Genomic DNA, 11208 nt, shown 5'->3' on the forward strand with positions numbered 1-11208 from the left:
GTACTGAGCGAAGTAAAGCCGGAGATCGGCCATCGGACGCGATCTCCGGCAGGGTTTAGCCTCGGTATGCTTGACCAATCACGCAGCGCTGCTTCTGACTTCCTCTTTCGTAAATTATCTTCAGATCAAAGTACATATATCAAGATATATCAAGATGGAGGTCGAGATCAAGTCCTCTAGTGTATGCACACGGTGCATGTTGTACTCAATTATCCCTGAATCTAATCCCAGATGCAAAAACAAAAAGCAAAACGATAGTAGGATACAAATTCTATACAGGAATTCTAGAAGTTTTCTTCTCCCCACACGAACTCGAAGCCCGGCTCCGAGTATTCGTTGCACTTGATGTGCAGCTCCTTGCCCAAAGGCTTGGGACCGCAGAAGAAAACACCAGCTTCTGCGGGAGCATGGATCTTGCGGATCGAGCGGAAGATAAGGTCCCAGTTGGGGCGGCCAAAGTTTGTCGGCGAGCGGAGCCCGGTGATGGCGTCCTTTTCGGCGTTGGCGTCGTTAATCATGATGTTTGTCGCCTCGTCGGGCTTGAGTTTGGCGGTCAGATACTATAAATTGTTAGCTATATGCCTTTGTCGTTTCTGGGAAAGGGTATTATATGGGGTGGCTCACGGTGTGGATCTCAATCCGGCTTTGCGTGTCCTGCTCCTCGATCGCTGCCAGCAACGACCGGAACCACTCAAAAGACCCAAAATCTCGGCAGATCCAAAAGAAGTAGACTTTGCGCAGCCGGGTCTTCTTCTCCCCATAGTTGTAGTTCATGCGGTACCACATGCTCTTGAGGATCGAGGCGAACGGCGTCACACCGATACCACCGCCCACGAGCACGGCGATTTCGTACTTGAACACGTCTTCGGATGCGCTGCCAAACGGCCCGTCAATGTAGATCCGCGGCAGGATGCGCCGGATAGCAGGGTCGATGCTGGGGTCGGATACGCTGATGACAGCAGATTTCCTTTTGTCCTTGCTGTCTTTATTCTCAAAGTCGCAGCCAAGGGCTTTAGCAAGAGCCTTGGTGAAGTCTCCAACGCAACGGATGTGGACGGAGAGGTAGTCTTCCTCGGGAGCGCTGGTGAGAGTGAACGGATGGTACTGCCATAGCGACACCTCGGGGCAGCACAGGAAAATGTACTGTTCTCGTTAGCAAATCTATCAGATCGAACTAGGATATCAGTCAACGAACCTGCCCAGCCCGGGTCTTTGTGTTTTCCTTCCTTAGCTGGATCTCCACGACATTGCTCGGATGCTGGATGACCTTGGTGATATACGTCCTGTGCCGGCCACGAACCTCACGCATGATCCTCTCGGCCAGGTAGGCAACCGCGCCATAGATCCAGTATTGGTAGAAGCTGCCGTTTCCGGTGCAGAAAGGCTCGAAGTCTGCAGGAATCATGCAGAAAACGCCATGGATCGACCAGAACACGAAGAAGATGATGAACAGATGGTGCAGATACCAGAACCGCTCGAAATTCGCACGACGGGGCTTCTCGATGGACGTACACACCATCACCATCAATGCGACCAGCATGATCCAGCCGGTCCAGGCAGGGCCCGTCAGGAAGCCCGCACGGAGGAAACCAACGAAGCCCTGGCCATTCTTTGCGGCTAGCTGGGCGACGTTGTTCAAGTGAGCGATCGTGTGAACCCAGGAGAAGAAGACGATCGACCATGCGATCACTGTCTTGGTCAGCTGTAAATCCCGGAGGGGCTCGGGGATAAGGCTACACACGCTTGTGGAACGCAATGTTCTTATCAAACTGGATGATCCCGTTGAGTGGCGTCTGCCTCAAGAGAGAGATCAAGGTCCGGCAGACAGCTGTTCCTACATTAGCAAGTAGCGACAACCGATGCGCCAGCGCCGGGTTACCAACGGAATAGAATCAATGCAACATCGACATGCAAGCAGAGGGCTGCTGATCGCGCCACCATGTATGTCCAAGTGTATGTTTCTCGAGCATTATTCAGGTTATCCTGCAAGCGACTCAGAATTCATCCTATTAACCACCACCACCACCACCACCACCACCACAACGCTCATACCTTGAGGGCATAATTCATAAAGGCAAAAGCATAGAGAAAGATATGAGCGAGAACGAACAATCCCACCGTCCTGGCGTAGCGTCAATCGTATGTCCTCAGCTTGCTAAAAAATTATCGAAGCTTACACATGTCGCCACCCTTCATTGATCATCCTGTCCCGCAAAACCATCAGCACTGAACCCCTCATAGCCGAGCATCTTCCGCATCTCACCATCGATCGAATTTCTCCTTCGGCGTCAGCTCCCTCGGTGCGACTCCGCTCATCTCACCCGACATGAGCATCGTCGTCAAGGGAGGCCATCTTGCTCGTTCGGACGGTTTGGCGGCATAGTTGTTGCTTGGGGATATTTTCTCCATCGCTGAGGACTACTTCTCGTCAAGAGTAATGGATGTCATATATGATGCAATCAAGAAAAATTCCCAGGAATCATCAAAAGTACAAGAGCAGAACCGCGGAGCCAGGTCATGTATATACTCTTAGGGGAGTCAATCCAATTGGTTCCCCTTGGCTCACAAACCCGTAACGATCTGGAACGAGCATCAATTCGGAAACCTCCCACATTTAAGGAATGATCATTTCTTGTCATTCTAATCAGTTTACGGGAAGGGGATTGGGTTGCTATTCGATCTATTCGGATTGGAGAGGAAGATGAAACGGTTCCTGGTGGTTCGTGGAGTCAAATTGGTCTCAGACAGCCCCTGTTGCAATGCAAATCATGAGACATGGGAAGAACTGGAGGGGGCCAACGCTATGACTCGGAAGATCAACAGTATTTCCGATTGTCACAGAATGTCTCCTTTCTACTCTTAATAGTATTCACCAATGAAATGGAATCCAGTAGGTAATCCACACATGTCAAACACGTGGATTCGATCTGTCGTGTTTGGGGGTCTCTTGGCCAGTTGACCTGTCAGGCGGCCAGTAACAGCCTAGCTCCCCCTGGCCGATTCCCTGATGAGATCGATACCTACAGACAGTATTGACAACTCGTACATGCCCCTCCGCCCTTTATTCTTCATATTATGTACTAGAAGTGTACCAGGCATAATAATAAATACCCAAAATCACGCCGGCATTTGAGACTGCAGAAAATCGAACACGCCAGTCGGGAAGTACTCCTCCTCGAAACCCCACAGATCAGCCATCATGGGATCCATGGTGTCGTCGGCCAGCCCGTTCTGGGACTTGCTATCCGGTCCCGTCGACGACGGACCGTAGCCATTGTTGTGATGATGGTCGTTGTCGTCTTGGCCATTGCTGCGTTCGGACGAAAGGGGAGCCAATCCAAGCATCGCCGGCGGATGATGGATCATCGTGCGATCCCCAATCCGCGGCGAGGAAAGTCCGACCGAGTTATACAGGGACGACGTTTCCTGAAGCCAGCTGCGCTGTTGCGCCCGGCGAGTATGCTCCAGGTGCTTCTGCTCCCATTCGCGGAAGCCATCCAGCATTTTGCGTAACCCGCGCGCGATATGATGGCACACATGTCGCTCACTGGCCTGCTTGCTGGCAGATACCATGAGGTCCACAATCTGATCAATCATGCCCAGGACGTACGGGATGTCGATGCGCAGACCGGCTGCGGCAAGCGAGTTGACCTGACGTCCGGGCACGTTGGAGCAATCGGGGTGTACTTTAACCGCAATCTTCAGTAAAAACACAGCGGCGAACGTAATCATGCTATGCAGAAACAATGGCACACCGACTAGACTCTGCTGAATATCTGGCTCGTCGAGGACCACCTTTAGCGTAGCGATAGCGGAATTGATCGCAATTTCTGCACGCTTTTTCCGCTCCGCCGACAAAGGCCGATAAGATGTGGCCGAATGGTATGTCCTCAGAGCGACAGAGTTCAACGTTAGACGGGAGAAATGTGAGTGGAGAGGCACAGCCTTGTTTGGATAGTTTCCGATATAAGGATTACCAGCTATGGCAAAGTCAGCCAAATGCCATATCGACATACAATGGACACCACATACCGAGTCGAGGCCCCCAAACGTTCCGCCAGTTCTCGATGTCGCGGTCAAATTCCTCGATCTTTGGCAATTCGTGTTCCAGCACTTCCAAGTCTACATCCGGGCCAAAGGCATGGTAGATGCGCGTGAGAATGATGAACAGCGCAACTTGGCTATGTAGTCGCACATCGCGCTGTTCAGCGTCTGGCGAGTCTACGAACCTATTGTGGTTGGTGATACATGCATCCTCGTGAATGATGGGGGGTCTGCCGTAGGCAATTGAGTAGTGATGTTCCAAGACCTGGCCAAGCCGTTAGCGAATGGTCACTTTGGTGGACAATGGATCGGTCCGTACATAGAGGAGATACCAGAGCCGAGCCTGCTCACGATGCTCCGGTGAGCCTTGAATCGCCTTTCGGTAACATTGATGCAGATTTCGCTCCGTAGCAATGCGCACCGCATAGCCGGACAATTTCCAACTGACGTTGGAAAGCCAAAAAGCTCCAATACACAAGGCGCGCAAATCGTCAAACGTGTGGTGTCGGTCCAACATCGACTCGGACGCCAATCGAGCAAACTCGGCGTAGCAGGTGTCAAAGGTTCGTTCCTTGTTCGGAATATGAAGAGCAGAGACAGCCAAGATGGCTGCAGTGAGAAGGGTGGAAGATCGGCGAACCGATATCAGGTCCTTGTGCGACATCGCCGTTCCGTCCCAGAGGTAATGGTTGAGGCGTTGATCAAAATATCGAAAGAGCTCTTCTGCCTCTGCAAGATCGACGACTCCACGCGATATGAAGTCTGACGCAACTACATGGTCCGGCGCATACTGTCGCGTTGGCGAGCTGGATCTTGAATGACTGAGCTGAGTGACTTCAAATAGGCTGCCCATTGGCGCGGTCACGAGAGATGCACCTTCAGGCGCCTCCCTCTCTGGCGAGTAACGGGATTGCTCCCTCCGCGGTTGGGGTCGAACTGTGCTGGATTTTTGGTCGTCCCCAGAATGATCATCCCGCACTGTCGAGTCCTCGGAAGCGGCGGCAACTTTTCGCTCCCGCTCGTTCGCTCGAGCCTGTTGGTGTGCCGGACCGCCCACTTGGTAGTATGATAGATCAGGCAGTCGAGCGCGCTTCAGCAGATCCGACATGGCCAATTCGATCATTGTCTTCCACCTGTCGCATCATACGACTTATTAGGCTCTGTCGCTGTAGTTCTTATTCCGCATTGGATCACTTACTCGGCTTCGTCGTCCAGCAGGGTCTGCAAGCTCTTATTCACCACACACTGCAGCCCCATCTTGCTGCAGCGCTGGCAAATGTTTTCTCCCTGCTTCATATCACATCGTACCTTGTGGCGCTTGCACTCCGTGCAAGCCCGGATCTTCCGCGAGATCTTCGGGATATGCGGCACCTGGTTTGCTGGACTGCTATGATTGTTCCGGACGTCGTCCTCAGATGTGCGAATCATCGGCGGCGCTGTGCTTCCCGCCGGCGATGTGGAGGAATGGTCCCCATCGGCCTCAAATTGAACGCGACTCCGCTTCATCGTGGTCGGCGACGCAAGATAGCTGTTCGCATTGTGGGGTGTGCGCGGACCATTCGGCGGCGACGGTTGACTTGACGGCGACGACGGGAGAAGTAACTTTGCGAGATCGGAGAGACCAGTCATACGGACTGGTGAGCGATTCCTGTACTGTTGAGTCTTGGCACGTGGATATCATGGAGAAAGGCGGGGATCAGAAAAGTGGTCCGCTTAGGCGTTAGGGCACGCAGCAGATTGTGAGACGGGCTGAGGCCCGATGGAGACTCGGGACAGTTTGTCACGTGATACTGCCGGAGTCGGAGGATGGCACTAAGCCGGATCCGGCTAAAGAGAGACCGCGGAGCGCGTCCGCATCATTGTCGCGTCCTTGGAGCTCCTTGTGATTGCTGTTGAGTTCCGATTGCATGTCTCTGCTTGTCCAAGCATTTCGGTCGCAGATTTTAGCTGAAGCAACCGAGTATAACAATGGGTATTAAAGGTACGGACACTCCGAGTTCTTCAATAGGAGGGTAGTCACTTAATCGATGTTTCGCTCTAGGCTTGTTCCAGGTGATTTCAGAGAATGCCCCCGACGCCATCAAGACGGGCGACATCAAAAACCATTTCGGTCGCAAGGTCGCAATTGTATGTTTAGCACATCCGTTGTTGCGGAAGTTCCAGTGGGTTTGCTAACTGCATTTTTCTCATAGGATGCGTAAGAGCTCGGCCGGTTAGCGAGATGTCGCGGACGCCGCTCACGTGTGAATAACAGGTCCATGAGCATTTACAGTTTTCTGATTGCCGTTCGTTCAGACGGTCAACAATTGATGAGCGATGCAGGGGAAACCACGTCGCATTTGATGGGTATGTTCTATCGGACTCTTCGTATGGTGGATAATGGCATCAAGCCAGTCTACGTGTTTGATGGCAAACCCCCAAAATTAAAGAGTGGAGAGCTGGCGAAGCGGACAGCGCGAAAGGCTGAGGCTCAGGAAGCCCATGAAGAAGCCAAGGAAACCGGTACAGCCGAAGATGTTGAAAAGTTTTCGCGGCGCACAGTCCGCGTCACTCGAGAACATAATGAAGAATGTAAAAAGCTTCTCAGACTCATGGGAATTCCTTATATCGATGCGCCGACGGAGGCCGAGGCGCAGTGTGCCGTCCTCGCCAAAGCTGGAAAAGTCTACGCGGCGGCATCAGAGGATATGGATACATTATGTTTCGAGGCGCCAATTCTACTTCGACATTTGACATTCAGCGAGCAGAGAAAGGAGCCAATCCAAGAGATTCATCTGGATCGCGCCCTAGAGGGTTTGGGCATGGATCGGAAACAGGTATGTTTCGCAGTGCTTTTCAGCCCGCCCAAAAACTGACGATGTCCCTCTTCAGTTCATCGACCTCTGCATTCTACTCGGCTGTGATTACCTCGAGCCCATTCCCAAAATCGGGCCGAATACAGCTTTGAAGTTGATCCGGGAGCACGGATCATTAGAGAAAGTGGTGGAGTGGATAGAGAAAGACCCCAAGAAGAAATACACCATTCCGGAAGACTGGCCGTATAAGCAGGCACGCGAACTGTTCTTGGAGCCAGAGGTCCGCGATGCGGACCACCCGGAATGTGATTTCAAATGGGAGGCGCCGGACGTCGAGGGCCTCGTAGACTTCCTCGTCAAGGACAAGGGCTTCAACGAAGACCGAGTCCGCAATGGTGCCGCTCGGTTACAGAAAAATCTCAAGACCGCCCAGCAGACGCGGCTCGAGGGGTTCTTCAAGCCGGTTGCCAAGACCGCTGAGGAAAAGGCCGCACTCAAGCGGAAGCACGAGGAGAAAGCGGAGGAGCAGAAAAAGCGCAAAAAGGAGGAAGCCAAGGCCAAGAAAGAAGCCAAGGCACGCCCTCGGGGAGCCGTCTGAATGGGTGCTTCGCAAAACTGTGCGGAGACATTGCGTTTGTTGCAGTCTATTTCGCAATGATGCTGCATCGCATGCGGCAATCCATGGGTTGTGGTGGGCACTATGAGCCGACCGAGACAGCCGGCATGGTGAGAACCCTTCTGCACTCTATCCAGCCACTGCGTTGAGTCACTGACGAGCGTACCTTAGGACCCTTCCTAGTGCCAAATTAACTGTGTCCAGGGCCGAAGACTCGGTCTGGCCCAGTCAATTTCCACAGTTCTCGAATTCAATACGTCATCTCGATTACATGGAGTGGAGGTTGGATCACAAAAAAATGCATCTGCTTTGATCTAATCAATGTACCAACAGTTAGCGAGCTGCGCTGTTGTAATATAACTTGAAACCCGATTCGTAGGATGGTCCTTTTGAGTCCGGAACTGTCAACTGTTGAGAGCCGCGCTCACGCCAGTACTCCAGTTGGCACTTGAACAAGGAACCATTGGCAGCACGCTAGTCCCAATGCAGACAGCTCGGTTGACGTGAATCATGTGACCTGCAGCTTGATTAGCTTGGCACCCGCCGTGGGTCATCTCGCATTTCGACCCACCTCCCACACGGTCAACCCTAAGCATGGATGAGGAGAAGGGAGCTGTGAGGAAATACTGCTGCTCCTTCCCTGGATGGAGGTGCAGCGATCGATCTTTCCATCCAAATTCTTAGAATAAATTATTAACTATTTAATCAGAGCAGAGATATATTCTTCCCGCATCTCTCTCTTATGATCTCCATCTCGTTAGGCTAATCAACTAATGCACGCAACGAGGGATGAAACTCGCTTAGATTATCCCGATAAAATCCCATCACACTGGCATCCCGTCGTCGGTTGGGACTGATCCAGCGGCCGTGGGTTGGCTTGGTACAAATCTACGTGGCACAAGCCATCGAGGTACACAGCGAGTACATGCACTGGATGAGATTTTAATAATTATGAACAATGAATCAGGTAGCGGTTTGGTAGTTGGGTGGAAAAGCGGCTGATCAAGTCACAAACAAACCAGTTGATCACAAACAAAAGAATCAGGGTACCTGGTCGACAGGTCGTACTGGAGTCTCCAGACCACGAGCTCGTCGGAGGAATCAAATCGGCCAGCCTGATCTAAGCTCAGGAAATCGGCCAGTCAGAGGGAGCCGCCGGGTGATCCTGGGTCAACCGCCGTTGCCCTATAAAGAAGGCGCGTAGGCCCCGCGACATTCCTCTTCCCCCGTCTCTGATCGCTCCCCAAAACACACACCACACACACGCGAATATTTTGATTCTTTCGTACTGGTAATTCATCTTTCCTCGCAAGAATTATTATCGCTTTCAACACTGCTCCATCATCATGCCCCCCAAGAAAGCTGCCTCCGCTTCCAAGAAGAGCGGCTCTGCCAGCCATGCATCCTACAAAGGTATGTCTTCTGATCCTGAGCCACCACAACGTCGCGTCGTCATGATTCAAGCATCATTATGGTCGCGTTTCGATGCTGATTAAAATGATATAGATATGATCAAGGAGGCACTGTTGGCTGTAAGTTGATCATTGATCGCGTCGGGGGCGGTTGTGTTGGGGTGCGACGATTGCGACCGTGACGCGCATCCACCACACAACAGTATCCCCTCCCCCCCAAAGCATCGCGATGTTGTGGATTTGAATCGCGCAAAATGACGCGAAAAAAACCTTTGATACTAATGAGTTGATTTGCAGCTGAAAGAGCGCAACGGTAGCAGGTATGTTGTGGTTCCTCATACGTGTCGCTTCCGTCGTCTCCCGGTGATCGCCGCCGGGAGACGATGCCCCTCCCACGTTGGGCCATGACCAGTGTAAAGTGGAGAACTAATGCGTGCTTTGCTATACAGCCGGCAGTCGCTGAAGAAGTACATCCTTGCCAACAACAAAATCACCCTGTCCGAGGCCGCGTTCAATAGCCAGTTCAACAAGGCCATCAAGTCCGGCGTTGAGAAGGGTGAATTTACTCAGCCGAAGGGTAAGTAATTGCAATGTTATCCCCGGCACTCGCGTCTGTCCGGCGATCTCGGTCGTAATGGTTTACGCATTTTTGTTTATGTTTGCGTTCTGACGCGTCGCAGGTCCCTCGGGTCCTCTGAAACTCGCGAAGAAGGATGCGGACAAGCCCGCTCCCAAGGTAGGCGTGTCGGCCAGTGCGTGCTGCGAGTGATCCCGCTGATTGGAGCAGAAAACCGCGACGTCCAAGACAGCTGCCTCTTCTTCTTCCAAGAAGCCTGCCGCGAAGAAAGCAACAAAGGAATCTAAAGAGTCCAAGGAGTCCAAGGACACGTCTTCCAAGACCAAGAAGTCTGCGTCGAAGCCCAAGGCCAACACCGCGAGGCCCCGCAAGACTTCCACGATGGTATGTCCCCTACATACTGTCTCTCTTTCTGATATTTACCATCCCTTAGGCGCCGGCGATCGTTGAGCAGCCAAAGGTGATCAGCCAGACGAAGTCTGGCCGGGTTGTCAAGTCCACTGCTCCGGCTACATCAGCTGGCACCAAGCGACGGACAGCTGCGAAGAAGTCAGGAACCAAGGAATCCAAGGAAAATCCCAAGAAGTCAAGCCCCAAGAAGGGTGAAGCGAAGACCGAAGCAAAGGCGGAAGCGTGACCTGGCCTGATGGGTCCATTTCCTCTTTTGGATATTTTTTTTTTTTTTCTCTGATGATTCCCACGGTGCTTTTTGTTCTTCGTATGTGATTCACGTGCTTTTTGTACATTCTACCTTTGCTGTTTCCCCGTCTTTCCATTTGGGATATTTGTTCATGTGGAGATTTCCTTGGAGGATGTTACGGTAATGCTGGGTGCCCTTCGGTCTGTTTGGCGTCGTTCTGGACCGGGTGTCTTGGGACCTATTGTCTTGTGCGATGAGTTAGTTGAATGGATTTGTTGCCCTTGTTCTCTAAAGGTGGCATGGCCAAGATTCGCTATCGATGATTGATGTGACGTGCTTATCGCCCATCTGAAAAGTCCTACCAGGTACATGTAGCCTTCAAATACATAGTAGTACGTATTCAGGGGTCTCGTTCGGTGATGTATTGTGATCTTTGGGCCTGCTCAACCATCGGCTGATCGTCAGGAGGACCCCTGGGACCTCTAGGGATTGGGCCCCAGCAAGATAAGGTTGCCGTTGCGCAGCTGGGACGGCGCTTCTAGGGTTGGCCAACACGTCATCCATTCGGAACAACGAATCCCCGCTCCGATGCTGCTAACTCATTTGGGATTAGTGGATTACGGGGCTGACCTAAGAATATCTCAAACTCTCGGGCCATTCGGGCTCGGCCTCAGCCAGCAGTGGAGTGCCTGCGCCCTCAGGCTGCGATCCGCACTCGCCCCATTCTCCGTCCCTCAAGAGTCTCCCTTTCTGAGCGCCGATTACAAGACATTCGCTCCCCGCTAGCCTTGTGAGATCGGATTCACTGCGAGACGCTCTCCGTGAAACAGTAATTTCGATTCGGACTGCCATCCTCTCCGCTCCCACGCATTGCCTTGGACAACTCGATCGTCTCCGTCCCCTTATCTTTCTCGATCTTCGTCTCTGCTCGCGGCAAAAGTACGGAGTATGTCTGTCGTGAACTAATCTGCGATCATCCCATATCCCTCCCTTCCCCTGGTCTGCGCCTCTGGCTCACGTTCCGATTCGACTGAGTCGTCCATATCCGCCGAACCCCGACCCGCCAGAACCATTTCACGCAGCGGTCACGTCATTTCTTCGCTGCCGACAACGGGACGCGGCCT

At 52.5% G+C, this 11208-nt stretch overlaps 6 protein-coding genes across 6 annotated transcripts; 3 read left to right on the plus strand and 3 right to left on the minus strand.

The window, feature by feature from the left end:
* Positions 1–284: 284 nt before the first annotated feature.
* On the minus strand, positions 285–2409 carry VTN49DRAFT_1642 (uncharacterized protein; the record flags this gene model as incomplete). Its single annotated transcript, XM_069409279.1, has 8 exons — positions 285–560; positions 625–1143; positions 1196–1689; positions 1742–1828; positions 1884–1983; positions 2053–2122; positions 2178–2204; positions 2264–2409. 8 exons carry the CDS (start codon positions 2407–2409, stop codon positions 285–287), a joined length of 1719 nt encoding a protein of 572 aa, XP_069270681.1.
* A 708-nt stretch (positions 2410–3117) lies between these two features.
* On the minus strand, positions 3118–5673 carry VTN49DRAFT_1643 (uncharacterized protein; the record flags this gene model as incomplete). The annotated part of the gene is made up of 4 exons (XM_069409280.1): positions 3118–3980; positions 4033–4309; positions 4364–5177; positions 5243–5673. The coding sequence occupies 4 exons, from the start codon at positions 5671–5673 to the stop codon at positions 3118–3120; spliced, it is 2385 nt and encodes a 794-aa protein (XP_069270682.1).
* Positions 5674–6012: 339 nt separating this feature from the next.
* Positions 6013–6245, plus strand: VTN49DRAFT_1644 (uncharacterized protein; the record flags this gene model as incomplete). The annotated part of the gene is made up of 3 exons (XM_069409281.1): positions 6013–6025; positions 6086–6171; positions 6237–6245. 3 exons carry the CDS (start codon positions 6013–6015, stop codon positions 6243–6245), a joined length of 108 nt encoding a protein of 35 aa, XP_069270683.1.
* A 57-nt stretch (positions 6246–6302) lies between these two features.
* Positions 6303–7437, plus strand: VTN49DRAFT_1645 (uncharacterized protein; the record flags this gene model as incomplete). The annotated part of the gene is made up of 2 exons (XM_069409282.1): positions 6303–6860; positions 6916–7437. 2 exons carry the CDS (start codon positions 6303–6305, stop codon positions 7435–7437), a joined length of 1080 nt encoding a protein of 359 aa, XP_069270684.1.
* A 1364-nt stretch (positions 7438–8801) lies between these two features.
* VTN49DRAFT_1646 (uncharacterized protein) lies at positions 8802–10081 on the plus strand (the record flags this gene model as incomplete). Its single annotated transcript, XM_069409283.1, has 7 exons — positions 8802–8868; positions 8962–8987; positions 9165–9187; positions 9317–9444; positions 9548–9603; positions 9655–9828; positions 9878–10081. The coding sequence occupies 7 exons, from the start codon at positions 8802–8804 to the stop codon at positions 10079–10081; spliced, it is 678 nt and encodes a 225-aa protein (XP_069270685.1).
* A 90-nt stretch (positions 10082–10171) lies between these two features.
* Positions 10172–11157, minus strand: VTN49DRAFT_1647 (uncharacterized protein; the record flags this gene model as incomplete). Its single annotated transcript, XM_069409284.1, has 2 exons — positions 10172–10329; positions 11103–11157. 2 exons carry the CDS (start codon positions 11155–11157, stop codon positions 10172–10174), a joined length of 213 nt encoding a protein of 70 aa, XP_069270686.1.
* Between the last annotated feature and the right edge of the window lie 51 nt (positions 11158–11208).

The sequence above is a fragment of the Thermomyces lanuginosus genome, assembly GCF_041956635.1.
Source record: "Thermomyces lanuginosus strain ATCC 200065 unplaced genomic scaffold VTN49scaffold_22, whole genome shotgun sequence".
NCBI lineage: Eukaryota > Fungi > Ascomycota > Eurotiomycetes > Eurotiales > Trichocomaceae > Thermomyces > Thermomyces lanuginosus.